Source organism: Anabas testudineus, chromosome 18, assembly GCF_900324465.2.
Source record: "Anabas testudineus chromosome 18, fAnaTes1.2, whole genome shotgun sequence".
NCBI classification, from domain to species: domain Eukaryota; kingdom Metazoa; phylum Chordata; class Actinopteri; order Anabantiformes; family Anabantidae; genus Anabas; species Anabas testudineus.
The window spans coordinates 18,229,050-18,245,914 of record NC_046627.1 but is presented as its reverse complement, the minus strand read 5'-3'; the positions used below and the strand labels follow the sequence as shown (position 1 = coordinate 18,245,914).

Genomic DNA, 16,865 nt, shown 5'->3' with positions numbered 1-16,865 from the left:
GTGAGATATCGACATATACTGTGATACTGTATTGAAAACATTTTAAATCTACTTTTTTTATTCTTTCAATTGCTGCTTTTATCAAGAAACTCTGACAGTTTAATAGGGTTTTGTAGAGATTCTGACACACGGGAATTTCAAACTTACTTAGAGATTTGTTTCCTTAACCTCTAGGGCTGAAAATTAGCATTCAAAAGTGATCTCAACACAAATCAAAGTGCAGGATCCTCAGTATTTGGTGTGTTTTATTATACCAATCACATTTGCCAGTATGAAGATGGTGGACAGCCAACATGGTTAGACATTAGTTGTGCCAAAAAGAGACTATTTTGAAAAGCATTCAACATTTTCGCCTTGCTTCAGTCTCATTTGAAAAAAATGTGTTTAGTTGTGCCAAGACAAACTATCCAACACCATATGAGAAAAAAATGTTTTCAAATACTTTCAAGGCCTTCTACTGTATACACTTTTTTGACAGATAAATGTATTTGTCTGTTCAATGTGGCCTCTTGAGTGTAACATATGCGTATACACTGGACATAAAAAAGGAACCTAAAAATACATAAAAACCACCACAGTGGAGCCTTTGACTACAAGAGATAGAGCCATCATTGCAGCCACCCTCAAGGGTTCCTAAAATGCAAAAAAACATTGCCTCCGAGAGCTGCCATTGGCTTTTTAATGGAATGTGGAATGGGGATATGTAAATGAACATGGCCCTGGAGTATCCCAGGATGCTGTAAGGTGAGCAGGTATGGGTGGAGAATGAGGTCCGTTGTGGCCTACGAGCATGCACTCACATATACGCAGAGAGAAGCAGCTAATGAAGTGGCAATGCTCTGCCATCAGTAGATGTCCTAATGCTGGAGCTACAAATGAGCTGCTGTGGAGAGAAGGGACAGAGGAGGGGCTCGGGGAGAAGGAGGCTGGCAGCTTTGTTTTGATTCATTATATCCAGGGGAAATGGAGGGTTTTCCTATTTTTATTTTTACAAACTGGGAGCGTGAATCACACTGTGAAGAGATGCGCCACACTAAGAGCTACTCCAATTTAAACTTTAGTTGTTAAGACTGAGAATTGTTCAGGGTGTCTGACAATTCTTTCTTGTGCTGGCTTATTCCAACTTTCCCAATGGGGGATTGTGAATTTGTTAAAGGGCCGCGTTCCGTCATTTCGTTCAATATAGTGTCTGGTGGTGGAATGAAGGTCTGAAGTGCACCCTTGTTGTGGAGGAACGCTTTATAAAACAAACAAAAGGGAATACACAGGAACGTTGTCACCACAGCTATGCACATTAAGCCATGCTGTTGTAAACAAATTATATACAGACATACCCACAGTATATACTTGCATATATACTGTACATATACATGTTTTGAAACTCGGTTGAACTCCCTGCTGTATGGCTCCTTCTATTCTTCCCACTGTCAACTCCACGCTATACAGTAGGGATGATGTCATAGGGGTATTGAGTTGTTCCCAGTTTCTGCCGGATCCAAACACTGCAGACAACAACCGAAAAAGTTCAATTTCTGTTTAATCAGAATTTGCACAAGAGTTTCTGCAAACTCAAGGGGGCACATGCAGAAAAACAATGCAGACGCCATTCACCACAGCGTCGTGCGATGTGTTTCCAGCAGTAGGAAAATGTCAAATAGAGAATGCTAACAGTATTTTGTCTGGAGCCTTAATCTTCTCAGCACACCACCATAGTTTACAGCATATTCAAATGTGATATTTATAGATATATGTTTTCATTAATTTACATGGCAGTGTTCCTCAGCAGGTGGTTCACAGCAGAACACTCATCATATGGGATGTAAGGTGCAGCACCGTCTGCTCATCTTATACAAATCCTGCTGTAGAAGATACTGCAGACACACCTCATAGTACTGTGTACAAAAGGGTGTAGTTATGCTAAGCAGTACTCATTATAACATACTGAAAAATAGTATGATTGGTATTTGTTAACTGTATCAAGTTTTGGCTTGTGGGAATGAGCGGAGAATCACCAGACAGCTGATACAAGATTGCGCTCTGCTTGTTCAAAATGTCTGATGAAAACAAAGCAGAAATAATGGAAAGTCTCAGATTCGTTAGAAGGGTGAGACTTCTACGACTTTTTGGTGTGAATATGTCTGCGTTTCTGACAATGCTGTTCAAGGACTCTGGGTCACACGAGGTATGGACAGTACCTCTGCACATTAGAGACACATTTCAGAGCTTATTTCTAGTAAATAGAAACTACTGAAATATGATAGGATGTGATTACTGGCTTCCTTCACCTCAACTTCTACCTTCTAACATTCTCCAAGGCTAAATGAAAGTAATTCCTAGAGGCAATGGCGTGCACTTTCAGGAGCTGACTGTGGTTGAATAAACATATAAACATATACAGTATAGAGATCTTGTGCCTTTAATGTTAACTATAAAAGACACCATTTATAATGTGTGGGTTACTATCATGTGTTATTTCCCTTTGTTCCCTCTGTCGTACAGTCCCAACTCGCCAAGTCCTGCACTGGCTCCTTTTCCCTGAGGCGAAAATCCACTGCATACAAAGAACACTAGAAGTGTGTTGGTGTCCGAGTTTGGGTTCTTGGTAACCTCCCTGACCTGAGCCTGCAGTAGTTGGTCAGTTTAGTTGGACATGCTTCTTTACAGAAAGATTTAGCTCCATAGCTCCATATTGGTCTATTTGTAATAAACTCCTACAACTCCCAGACATATAATGAGGATATAGAGGCTGCCTCTATGCTACATATCTGAGACATAAATGTGTGCGCATCCGTCTGTCTGCATGTGTCTTCTAAGTAATGGCTATCACCATGGTGACCAGGTGACCCATACTAGCAATTAGAAGACCCTAACAGGCTTAGTGCCGGTGAGTGTGCACAGATGCAGCGCATATATTATGTAAAATACAGTCCCCAGCAAAGGGCCTTGCTCGTACCTTTAATGTAATACATTCTTATCATCAGCCCTGTGTGGAACGACACAAACAAAACACACCCGTCATGAGGAAGCCACACGACACGGCACATCTGTGCCGTATTTTCGATGCTGGAAACATGAGATGTGCAATACAAAGAAGAGTTGAGGGAGAAAAAGGAGAGAGAGACAAAGAAAAATGGGAGAGAGAGAGAGAGAGGGGGGATTTTTAACTTGAAAGTTGCTGGCTTTAAAATTGTGTGTTTTGCTGCCTTCATTTCCTATTCATAGCAGTGGAAAAAAAACCCTCCCACTGTGGTTATATAAACATGGCAGCACAGCAGTTAGTGTGAGTTTTAAACATGATTGGCTTGTTAAAGTATAAAGACATTGGGCTGAAAAATGAGGCGCCAATGGTTGTAAAAGTCCGACTCACACACCTAGTTTAAAGGTCTGTTCACACATTTGTGTGAACATGTCAGCTTTTTGTTTTTTAAAGGTGCTTCGTAGCAGCTTTCCGTGGTCCAGTTGGTTCTGAAATCTATCAGTGTTACCTGTAAACATGTGGCAAGGTTGACAGATGTAGCAGAGGAGGAGGGAACCCGAAGTTGCCTACCAGTTAGCTTGTTCTGGTGCAGGAACTCCATCTGTAGCTTTTGTCCAGCACGTTGGGCCAACAGGTACGGGGTGGAGTACGCTGGATCCCCGGTGGCACACATTACATTTGCCCCGCTGAATACTAGTGCGAAGGTCCGCAGCACGTCAGGAGTCACCACAGCTGCACACAGTGCCTGAACACACATAAGACACAATAACAGTGTGCTGTGCCTTCATTTGGGCTGTTACTGCTCCCTGAGGGCTCAACACCATTTATAAAAATGTTCAGTAGTGTATGTTTGGGATAAGACTGTATTTCTCATTTCTACATGCCTGTGAATCAGATTCCTGAGAGTGATTTTTAGTGATCACAAATCTTTTTTTTCCACCTGTCTCTTAATGTTTCCTGATGTGACAGGAAGTAAGTGCGTCATGTCTCATTTAATTTCTTCCTGTCTTTCTATTGCTGGATAAATACCTTTGAAAATCTCACATCCCATACAGTGAAGCTGTGAAAATCCCTGTAAATGCGAGTGCCGTCTCTCTTCCTTGTGTAGGAGCAGCCGGCTGCCTCCGCGTGTCTATGTGGGTATGTCAGGTTGATAGAGGACAAATAGTCTATAAAGCGGCATCAGAAAACCATATAAAGTTTCGAATTGAGTTCCACCCACTGATCTCAAAAGAGAAGTTAAAATAAGATCAAACTTTAATAGTCCCTGTGGGAATCATTAAATCTCTAATCCCAGTGAAAAGAGGAATATAGCAAATAAGAACAGGACAAATGGGCCATGTTAAGTATAATGAAACAAACTATTTCAAATAAGAGAACTGAGGGAGTAAAAATGAAAAACAAGGAAGTGATCAACAAAAGCAGTAGAGGATACCGAGGCGGAGGGAAACATGCTGCATGAAAACCCATCTAGACCAGCGAACCACCCAAAATGAAATGACACATAAAAACCATATATTCAATATACGTCAGAACTGCACAACTTAAGGAGCAGTTTGAATTGTGTTCATTTAGAAAAAGACTGAGGTCAAATTAAAAATGAAAATATAGCACTCGTACTGAGCTTTAAACTGCTCATAATCCTAAATTCTGCAGAAATTAGTAATTCAATCATAGAGGGAGACACTTGAACCTGAGAAACAAACCTTTGCTTCTTTAAATACATTGAATTTCTAATTTAATACCAGCAGACAACAAAAGAGATCACATCACTTCGCTAAAAACGGTAACAGGGTCTACTTGTAAATTCATTGTCCCCAACACCTTTTGCAAACTTTATATCTCCATGTTTGGCTGTCAGCTCTATATAATCACTTCTATTTCCAGAGGTGTACTGCCGCATGCTGTACGTAGTGTCTAGCCATGCAGACGGGTTTTGTTTAAAAGATTCACCCGATTCACACGGTGAGCCAGCTAAGAGACCAAAGATAAAAGAGCCAGAAGAATACAGTCTGACCGAGGAAAATATTTTCTCTTTCTGTTTGTCTCTTCCTATCAGTAAAGTCAATTGATGTGACATTGTGCATGATGACCTGCAACAAAGTGGATCAACAGAGAAGTCGAGTGGCAAATAGCAGAATTTCAACGAGCAACCTCTCCTTTCATCGGACTTGGACCAAGTCGGTAAGCTGCATCGATCGGTCACAAACAAGCAAGATCCGTCTGAAAGTGAGGCACCACGGTGAGGCTGCGCAAACACACACACACACACACACACAGGCAGAGTTCACACTCAAACAAAGTACCTGTCAATATAAGCTGCCCACCCATACAAAGGACCTGCACGGAGATAAAGATGCTTAAGAGTGTATGTTCCAAGCGTAGCGATGAATATATCACATAGCCACAAAAATGTGCAAAAAAGAAAAAAACAGCTAATCTTCACCAACAGAAAACATCTTTTTTCTCTCACGCGCACACACACACACACACACGTGTTCGTGCACAGGAGACGGTCAGATTATGCCAAAATAGTCCCATGCAACCTGGCCTTATTCTGTATCATCTCTGGAAATGACCTTCCGTGTCACAGCAATTACTGCAGCCACTAGAGGGTTTGTGTGTGTGTGTAATGATATAAGAAGGTCCTTTGACACCCTCCTCTCTAGGTCATGTGGCCTGCGGAGACTCTGTGGAGGTCACTGGGATATGAGCTTCTAATGGGGAACATGGGACTAAGAAACAGGGAGAGAGCAGGATAAAGACAGGACGTGAATTGAGGAAGCCAGATACGGCGGACGGAAAACAGAATACGAACGCATGGTTGAGATTATATAAGGAGCCGTATTAACGCAGTCAGGTATAAATCACCTCACTACATTTATATTTTTATTTCATTACCTGAACTGACACTTAAAACAGTGATTTACTGTGTGTGTTCAGTGGGTTTCATGACCCCTGGGCCCATAAAACCTGTTAAAATGCCATCAGATGATTTCAAAATTGCGTGAATGTCAATGAGGAAATTGCCAGTATTATTGTCTTTGCTGCAGACAAGACTCCCAAAGGAATAGGTTTTATATAGCTTTTATTTTTTCATATTCATACAGTAAGTATATGTGACACAGAAGTGGAACAACATGTCCAATGAGATTAAGCTCAGTGTCCTTGTTTACAGTATGTTAAAAATACTTTTACTCTCCTTAACTACTGTTAAGAACTATTGGTTGCTTGTGATTTATTGCTTTATGTTAAAATAAGTGTAAATAACAGTTTTGAAGAGTGTTTTTTTAGCACGCACACACGTTACCTGGTTTACCAAAGGTTTGCGTGTACAAATACGTGCAAACTCGGCAACAACCGCAAAAAGTGGGACAAGCTGATCTACTGAGGCCTGCATCTACCACATGAGCACAACAGCGCATGCTGTGGATTTTGCACCTTGTGCCTTCATAAATATGCAAAGGGAGGAGAAAATGCAAATACATGAACTGAGCACAAGGAATGTGAAATAGATTGAATTGGCTGTTATTGCATCTGTATTTAATATGTTTGAAAGACAGGTTGTTCTGGAAACACCTGCCTTGCGTTTTTTCATTTGGGTCACTGCAGCTTACTGTAGCGGTTGCTGCTGTGGTCTCCCACGAGTAGGTTTTCATGTGTATTGTCCCATATCTCGAAAACCTTTAGTGTTATTATGTTGTTACATAAAGTGTCTGTACACTGAGGATTCACTGAATGAAGCCAAACTCGGCTTTTACTGTATGTGCATGCTGGTTTCCAGAGAGTAAAAGGAGGGACTGACTATCCACATGTACAACGGTTTCTCTATTGCAAATTAAGATGTGGAATATGGAGATGGCTGCTTTTGGGTGATTATAATATTTGTAAAATCTGTGTTTGCATTACAGAAAAAAAAGCATGTCACCAATGAAACATGCAATTTACTACTCGCTGTTTGGTATCTTAGTAAATAAGGCTCATAATGTTGAGTCAGAGTCTGTATGATCCCAATCACATCTACTGAGCCCGTTTATAAAAGTGGAGTAGACAGAGAGAAAGCAAACCCAAACACCCACTGCCGCCCACCTCTCTCATCTCGCTCACACACACACACACACACACACACACACACACACACACACACACACACCGACTCCACTGGTCAGACCCTTTCAAGCAGCTACACTCTCTGTCACTTCCTCTGCTACACCACCCCTCAAAAAAAAAAAAAAAAAAAAACCCTCGCTACCCAGCAACTTCACACTTCTCTAGTGGAGTGGGAAGCATGTTCGCACGCATGCACACCACACTCGCCACATATATACACACACAGACACGCAGAAGCCAGCAAAGCTGCAATAAAACCAACCCAAGCATTTCTGTTGAGGATCCTAATCCACTTTTCCACTTAGCCAGCTAGTATATTTTTTCCCCTCACTTTCTCCCTTCGTTCCCTTTTTCTCTCTACATCTCCATTCCTCTCTTTCTACTCATGAAAACAATACAAAGGGGCAATCTGCGTACATGCTGACGCAGGTGGAAACTGTTCAGAGGCTCAGTGCATGGTGCTTTTAAGACCCTTTTTTTTTAGGAGGAAGATAAAAAAAAAAAAAAGGCACTCTTTTCCACAGCAATATAACCTCAGCTGCAAACTGACAGAGAAGGCCTTACCACCATCCTGATTATAAGACAGTGTAGTTTCTAAGATGGAGAAGTTTTGCAGACAGTCAAAAGGTCAGGAAAATATGTTCTTTTTCAGGATCAGTGGGTTTAGCTAATGGAGTAAGCCAAGTACTATGTTTAAGAAGAACAGATAAGGGTATAGTAGGTGCCCACTCACAGCCTCGTGCTTGGAGAACTATTTGCACTTTGCGATTTTTTATAACAGAAAATTAGTTAGATAAGTAGAGACAGAAAAGAGAAGACATTGAAACTTGACTTACTGAGACAATCCTGTTAGCAGGTGAGTCAGAAATATAGATTTTCATCCAGTCTTCGTTGTCTGAATAAGAGAACAGCTGAAGAACTGTGTCTGAGCTTTATAGCTTAAAATATGAAGCAGAACGACCGTTACAGCAAATGAAGGAATGGTTCTTTTAAACAATGGATCTTTTGCCTCTAACACCATTATCTAATGTCATTATCCAGTGGCTCTCATAACTATAGATACTGGGACACTTCCAGTCAGGAATACACACTGACTTTTCCCCACACAGTAGATACAAGAATTCTTTCTTTTGGAAATTAACTACAACTGCCAGTTGACAAGAGTGGCACTCCACTGATAAAATAATGTTCTGTCACCAGATTGATCTAGTTGTTGTCTGAATACACTACGGTGTAAGCATGCAATGTCTCCAATTCAGTGCTTTTTCACTCTTAGTTCTACTCTCCCACATTACAAATTGTACCATCACCAAATGTGATCCAGCAGTACTTCTTTGCTCTTTATTGCACCTCCCTGAAAGAGACAGGCCTGACCTTGACATACACTTTGGCTTCTCTGTTTATTTTGTGCAAAGTGCACATGGTGGTGCACAGGTGGACTGAGTGTTAAAAACATGTGGGAGATTTATTCACACAAAGCACAGTCGGAGTGCAGTGGCATTACGTTACAGCTGTCGTGTTTATCTTGATAAAATCATGTGCACATGACACCTGGTTTGGATCCTGAATCAGAAATGATCCATTAGAACCAAGTATTCTTCCTGTGATACAGAAGATGTTAGATTACTTGAGCTCAGTGTGTGTGTAGTCCAGCAGTTTCCAGCAGTTTGTTTTTGCATTTTGCTCAATTGCTCTAAGACTATTGTTCAGTTAAATAGAACAACCTTGGAAATGGGCATAAATACAGTCTGAAATTCTTTACAAAACCTCCCCCTAAGAAGAAGTGGTTGTCGCAGACTCTCAATTCATGTCTGCAATATATTAAGAAAGGTGATTGTGTAGTTTTTTCTGTCTGAGTAAAATTTAGTGCACTTCATGTACAGCCTTTCATGGATTTGTTACTGTGTACACTGTAAGCATTCATATAGCATATTTTTTAAAATTTATTCTGATGTGTCTTCATGAAATCTGTACCTGATTGAGTTGCTCCATGTCATGAAAGCCTTCCAGGACCTTCCTATATTTCCTCTCCCTATACTTCCTGCGGATGAATGTGGCGCGTTGCTCGGCTGTAGCCCCACTGTAAAGGTCCTCCTCCATGGGAAGATTAGCAGCCCAGAAACCATTAGCATTCTTGTTCCCCACCTCGAGGAAGAGCTAACCAGTTTGAGAACAAACACGGGACAAAAACAGGTGAGAATCCTTCAGCTTTCATTCTTCCATCAATTTTTCACGTCCCATAATTCAAAATAGAGTTACACATTACACCCATGATACATTATGTCGTACATACCTCGACTAGTTCATTGCTCCAAATACTGCTGTCCAACTTCAAGCTCCGCACTTTGGATACACTTGGACCAAGAGAGCGGTGGTGGCCTGACACAGGGAAAGTCATTAATGCACAGACACATTTAAGTCACACATTTAAAACCCTTATAATTTATGAAATTCTGCTCAATTACATTTATTAAAAAATCCAAGGGTTCAGCCTATGGCTTTAAATCTTCAAACGTTCACAGGAAAACAACTACATTCAAAATACATGTATGCATAGAAATCTACTCAGTTTGCATAAATACACACCAAATGTCAATGATGGAATAAACAAGCAGTTACAAGATGGAGAAACAGAGCACTACTGCAAGCTCATTCTCTCACTCACAACAGACATATTTAGTCCCCTCAGCACTCCTAATTGGAAATGAAAGCAGAGAACGAGGGCCATTAATTGCTAATGAATCATGAGTAATTCATTGTGTTTGTTGGTCGGCCTGTTTATTTGGGTGAACGAGAGGCTTCTGGGGTTGCTTATGGCCAAAGACAGAGCATACATGCATAATACATTAGACAGAAACACGCTCTATGTGTGAATGTGAATTATTGTCCTGTGTATAACAGCGGATAATTTTAGATTTAGATTTGGCATGATCTCATTACTGTCGTCTATGCTCAAGTAGAGCAGATGTGAATGAAAATGCAGAGCCGAGAGCTGTGAAAGGCTGTCTAGAGACAGATCTAGAGAGCACAGATGCCAAAAATCTTTGAATTATTTGTCACTTAAGATACTAAGAAGACAATATAACTAGAAAATATGTTTTGATAACTGGTTATCACTATTTACCCCATTTACTTTCTGGTGTTTTGTCTACATTGAGCAGAACAATCTGTAAAATTGAGGTCTTTAATAATGTAATACACTCTCCCAGATGTGTTTTCATGATAAAACTGTGACTCTCTTCCAATCATCTTGTTGTGTCTTTTCGAATCGAACACATTACCTGACAGGCCTAATTGCTCCCAAATTGGATTTTAAATCTTGTAAGCCCAGTCATGTCACATAGTGGTCAGGCTTGATGTGATCAGATGGTGAATCAAGGACAAGGAAAAGTCAGTTTTCCAGCTGCAATATTTCTGGACCAATATTCTTTTCCCTCTTTCAAGTCAACATAAAATTCTGTATCTTTTAAAACCTGCTCTATTAACTGTAACATTTTGTAGTACCCTGATATCAAATGTTTGATTGGGAGAATATAAACACTTAAAAACACAATAATTGATCAATAAATAAAATGAAAAAATAATTAAAATTCTGCACTATGTCTAGGCCAGCAATTGAATTGCTTTCATATTGATGCACATGGGGAGCTAAGGATAGTCCATACTGGTCTGATCCCACAGAAAATTTTAATGATCAACAGGTGTAAAAGCTCTTTTGGCAGCACAGGAAGACTTACACAATACTAGGCAGGTGGTTTTAAAACCATTCTCAAAAAGCTTTTTGGAATATCAGTTATGCAGGCATAACATCAGGTTTTTCACAAACCTTGCTGAGTTCATGCCAGCTCGAGTGCATGATGCTGTTAAAGCAAAAGGGGACCAGCAGTATGATGTTCTGAAATTCATGCACAGTTTTTCAGATTCACAGTTGAACAGTTGTCTCAAATTGTTAGGCTGGTGTTATTGTTTGTGATAAAACAAAGAAATAAATTTGTACAAAATGTATATATGTAGATGAACATTCAGTATTTTGAAGGGGGGGTCTGTTTAGCCAACTAAAACTGATTAACATTTACACTACAAGAGTGTGTCTGCATTCCTATGACGTGATACAGTGTTTTCAGATAATTTGTTATATATTGTGATATATTGATATTGCACAGGATAGTTAGCTATACTGAATCATATAATGAAAATGAAGTGGACCAAGTCTCGAACCTTGTGGGACACCATTTGGGATGTGACATGTATTAGACATCTTTCACTCAAAATATGAAATAAACAGCTGAATAAATTATTTGATCTATTTTATCAAATGTTTCCAAGAAGATTCTCAGTCATCCAAAGAGATCTTCGATACTCAAGGGGAATTATGTAAATGCAAACAAGACTTCTTTCTTGCTTGGTCATAATATTTCACTATTCTTCAAGTAGCTTTATCAGTCTGAGGAAGGCTCATTATCAAACATTGTAATCTGAGACTTTTACTAGCACAGTTGAACATGAGCAGATCAATTATTAAACTTCTTCAGCAAGTATGGTAAAATGGGATCCAGGGAGTAGGTGATTTTTTTTTTTTATTCTTAGATAAAAAAAAATACAGTTAATTACTTAGCCTATCTTATTAGAAAAATTAAAACATCTGTCCTAGGGAGAGAAACACTGTACTTTTGTTGTACTCCCAGATGTTTTCTCATTTCTTTCTAATTAATGAATTTAGAAAACCCAAATTTTAACAAAGACCCAGGAGCAAGTAAGACTGCTAAGTACAGATTTATTCAGTAGTTCAGTAGTAGCAGTAATGTACAACAATTTGAAGACTACAAATGAAATGCTTTCCTTCTTTCCCACGTTCCCAAGGTAATTATTTTTTGGTCTGAAAAAAATATGAGTGTCCAGTGTGGATGTACAGAATGTAGTTCAGACATCTTTCAACCCCTTTTTTAACCGAACAACTTAAATATTTCACTTATGGTTGCCTGATACTTTGCTATAACCACACTCCACCCACTGAGCCATACACCATCACAAGACGATTTTCACTTGTGTAAGTGTAATAAAGCTGAAAAACATGTGCCTGTGCATGTGCCAATGTGTATATAGTGAAATGTTCCCGTAAAGAGACGATTCTTAATGTCTTCATCTTTCCTTTGGATTCGAAACACGCAAAAGGGCAATCCCATCACAGCAGTTTTCACACAAAAAGTGCTCAACCCGCCAAGGATTTCACCTCCAATTAAAAACTTTCCCAGTGACTCCAGCAGCAGGTCATGGAGCACTTCTCTTACCCTCCATAGCTGTGTGGCATTTTCCCCTCACTCAGTGACGAGTCAGAAGGAAACAAAGCACAGCAATGAGCACTGCTTTTTTGTGTTACCATAGCAACTGTTGCCAGCAGACGTGTCTAGAAGTTGCATCCTGGTTTAAAGGAGTTTATTGCAATTACATGTGTGGAGAGGGGCCTCTGAGTCTTTGGAGTAATGCCATTTCCTCTGGTGGTTGTGTAAGATAGCAGGAGAAAGGGCAAAGAGTGGGAACAACAGGAAGAGTGTAGAAAGAGGAATGGCTTCAGCTATTAGGAAAGTAAAGTTTCTGAGAAAGGTGAGTTTGACCAGTAAAAGGCTAGGAAAAGCATTTATATCTCGAGTCTGCAGTGTAAGAAAAACAAGGGCTATAAAGGTTGGAGGAGGTTTACCTCAAAATATACTGTATAGACTAGTTTTTAGGCAGTAGGTGAAAAATGTTTCTAAGATTCCTATGGACCAGGAGACAACATATATTGTAAAACCAGTCAGTTGTAGTGACAAATCTGGCACCAATGCCTGCGATACATCCACTGTATGCTCCTTTTAACAGCATCAAAGTGCAGACAGATGGCAGCAACTACATAAAGATCAGAGTGGAGCATTTAGCATCTATTGTGACAAATCTTTGACCCAGGAACTCGTAGAGACCTCCAAGGCTTTTGAATGTGTAAACAGGCAGTAGTTAGCAAACCTTATGGGATGATAATGCAATATGTTGATGGTGTGATTACATGTTCTTCTTGTGGTCAAAAAAATCCTATTTAATGTTCACCTATTTTAGATTTAGCTAATTTTACCCAAATAGTACCCAGAAAAGAGTATTTGTTAAAAGTAATTATCTGCAGACAAGGATCCTGCTACAGGAAGGCACTGCAGTTTTAGTAAATAGTCCCTATCATAACAAGGACAGCTAAAAATATGCCCCAGCAATAAAAACTAGCTAAATAAAATAGTTTTCTTACTTTTTAATAAAAATATTGGGGGCCACATTTTTGTATTATTGAATTTTTGATCAGATTCATTTGTTTTCTAATATTTAAAATAAACACATATTATTATATTTTTAATAACACTGCAAATATTGTGCCCTAAAAGTCCCACATATTTTCAGTCTATGCAAACAAAGACAAAATATTACAGTATGAAGCTGGTCCACATCAGAGAGTGAAGCTGCAGACTATTAAAATTCATTCTGTCTTGGCATGAAAAGAGGAAAGCCAATCTGGGATCATTTTTACCATTACCCTTCTCATTACTTCTTTCCTCTTCCTCTTGTTCAGCATTTCTCTTTATTGTCCATGACATGAGATCACTAATTAAAAGCGTGAGCAGTCATTGGTATTCCAAATGACCCACTGCCTAATTTAAGGATAGCACAGAGTGAGGACAGCTTCCTCGTTGCAGATATTCACTCTCTCCTTCCAGCGTGTCGACAAAATGTAATATTAAAACTACTGCAAATGAAATCATTTAAGGGTGTTTGAAAAGGGATGTTGGATATCTGATGCGTACCAATTACACTGGCTTTGCAGAGGTGAGGTGAAGAATCACATTAAAATGTATGACTCTAGGAGAAATCTCGAGCCAGGAGAAACTCTAGAGGGAAGTGTATAGGAGCACACAAAAGGAAAAAAAAAAAAAACACACACACCAACCCGAAATCCCTCTACGTCAAGCATGGCTGCTGCTTCTCTCTAATCATGTTTAGCACGTCAAGAAGCAGTTTGGGATCCCCCAAGTTCTCGCCTGTGGCTTAATCTTTGTTGTCATTTCATCTGAGCTATCCAGCATTGCCAAATAGATTAGAGAGTCCAGAGGCCACACGCCAACTCCCATAAGTGGCTTATCACCTGAGATCTTATTCCAGAAGAACCTCGCGGTCAGGCTATATACTCACACAGGAACACATACAGTTTAAGAGTACCAGCATGCATGCTGTTTTAAATTTAGTGTGCCATCAATAGTTGATATCTTTTCATTTGCAGCATGGTCTCTCTTTTTTTTTCTCTCTACAGATCTGTTTTTCAGCTATAGTATTAATTGATATGAGCAAGACAATGATGTGTGTTGCCATTTCCAACTGGTTCCCAACCACTGTGGCTAGCCAAGCGGCTCTTTTTGTGAGCTCCAGTTCATTTAACAGCAGTTCAGTCAAAGATTAACGTCCTCTTTTCAGATGCTTTCATTTTCAGCCCTGACGAAGTTCTCTCTCCAAGAAAGAGGCAACCATTTGAGAAATGTTGTTTGCTGTCAAGAACCATGTACTTTAGTAATAATTATAGAGAAAATAGTATATACACGCAGCACAACTGCCACATTGTCAATAAAGAAATTACTGTAAGAGGCTGGCCTTTTCTAGCATCCTTCTGTCAGTGTGCAGCAGGTCAGTTAAATATGTGTATGTGGGAAAGTATATATCTAAACATTTATGAAGAACAAAATTTCTAAATTCCTAAAACAAAATAAAGTTTTCCTGAAACCTGTGACGACCTGGGTGCCCCCACTCACCTAGGAACTATCAAAAGTATCATTCTCTGTCTCTTTCTTCCATTCACAGAAATCTGTGGGTGGGTGTTGACACAGTGGGGCATTTATTTCTAAGGGTAGACTATTTAAAGTATGTTGTTTTTATGCCTGTATCCAGCACGTGGGTGTCCTTCAAACTGCAGAAAAAACATAAAACAGCAGAGGGAGGACGTGTTTGTGTGTCCCTTACCTGCACATTTCTTACAGATGACCACACCCAGATTGACAGACGCCCATTCCGGCTGTGCGGCGTGACAGTCGGCGCAGGTCCTGTTGGCCTTGTTGAACCAGATCTTCTCTGCCACTTCATAGTCGGAGAGCGTCTCAGCAATCGATTCTTGGACCGCTTCAATCCACTCCTCTTTCTCCCGTTCTGACTCGGCCGTGAAGCTGCAACAATTGATTTTTTGCCCCCCACCCCAACACATGCCTCGCTGTTATTGATTTGATTTGAGAGAGCAATTAAACAGCATACTATCGCCTGGCAGGGTTATGGGCGTGTGCAATATTTGGAGCGGTTTTGGGGTGGATGTTGAGTGGGTATGCCAATGTGTGATTGCAATAGATTTGATGAAATTGATAGGGGATGGGGAGAAGGCGACAGGGCAGGTAAATCAATCCGTCTCAACTTGCACCATTAAAATCTATAAAGTGCTAATGTGGGCTATTTTTTCAGGATATTATGATTATTAGTCATAAAAAAAAAGTTAAATATAGTGATGAAAAAAAAAGAGTATAAAACATTTACAATTACAATTTACATTTAAAAAAAAAATCAAGCTTAACACTCATATTTCATCCAAACTTCCATTAAGAGAGAAAATGAAAAAAGCAAAGCACTGAGATAAGCTTGGTAATATTCTGTAGATGATGCTGCTTCTTCTTCGATTGACATGGGTGAAGTTACAGACTTAAAAGTAACTCATTGTAAAGTTAACTTAAACGCAACATAAAAACTATTAGAAACACATGACAGTAATTTGTCAATATTAGCAAACGCAAATTAGGTATGTGATGGTACGCAAGAAATCTTTGCAAGAAAGTATTAGTGACTGAAATGCTGGAATGCTTGAGACACTTGATTAAATATTATTTAATGTAACACCTGTAAATGATACTCCAAGTGAGCATAGTATTGAGTAGATAGAATTTAACATGTTGTATATTGTGTTCATCCTAGGTTGCAATGCCCATAAAAAGAAGTCCATAACTACACTGTTCTCCCAGTTTGGTATTGAAGAACTTGACAGGTGTGTACAAAAAGCTGATCTGAACTTCATCCAGCAGTTTGGGATGACATGCAACGCCAAATACAAGTCAGGTCTCGCTTCCCAATCAGCACCCTTCCTCACTCGTATGCTAAACAGCAGCAAGTCCCTGCAGCCAGGCTCTAAATAAAGCCCTCCTAGTAGAGACTGGTTCAGGTGTCCACATACATATTAACTACATGAATTTGGCTACATCTGCTAACTAGGCCTCTGCTGCTATGCAGTCACAGTAGCAGCTTCCAGAATCAAAGCTATTCACTAAGCTAGAAGTATACATATATATATATATATATATAAAGTATGAACACCACAGACACTTGCAGTAAATGGCCAAAACATTAAAACCTTATTCTCAAGGGTTCTTGTTTCATACACAAACACACACACATAGAAGGAACTGCTTATGTCTATTACAGTACAACAAGAACTTATACGAATACTTTGCAGCGACAGACAGATAAAGTTTCTAGGTGTGTCTTTTGAAGAAGTATCTCCAAATTAGCTAAATGTATGATAAGCATCTGTGCACGTGTGTGAGCGTGTACGAGAGAAGAAGATGTGCGGCGAGCACGACAGAGTTCGACGGGGATATAAAACTGAGAGGAAATAGGGAGTCCTAGCTCGAGTGAAAGAAGAAGCACTTAGAAAGAAGAAATGGGAACAGTGGTTTCTATGGCA

The 16,865-nt window shown here is 39.7% G+C and overlaps 1 protein-coding gene across 3 annotated transcripts in view; it reads right to left on the bottom strand.

The window, feature by feature from the left end:
* Window positions 1-16,865, bottom strand: part of zmp:0000000660 (arf-GAP with Rho-GAP domain, ANK repeat and PH domain-containing protein 2) — a 105,988-nt gene that overhangs the window by 43,785 nt on the left and 45,338 nt on the right. For all 3 annotated transcript variants that reach the window (XM_026352671.1, XM_026352672.1, XM_026352673.1), the window contains exons 11-14: window positions 15,110-15,309; window positions 9,381-9,466; window positions 9,062-9,244; window positions 3,548-3,722 (exon numbers count right to left, since the gene is read on the bottom strand). In XM_026352671.1, coding sequence (XP_026208456.1) covers window positions 3,548-3,722; window positions 9,062-9,244; window positions 9,381-9,466; window positions 15,110-15,309 — 644 coding nt within the window. The remainder of the gene's footprint in view (window positions 1-3,547; window positions 3,723-9,061; window positions 9,245-9,380; window positions 9,467-15,109; window positions 15,310-16,865) is intronic.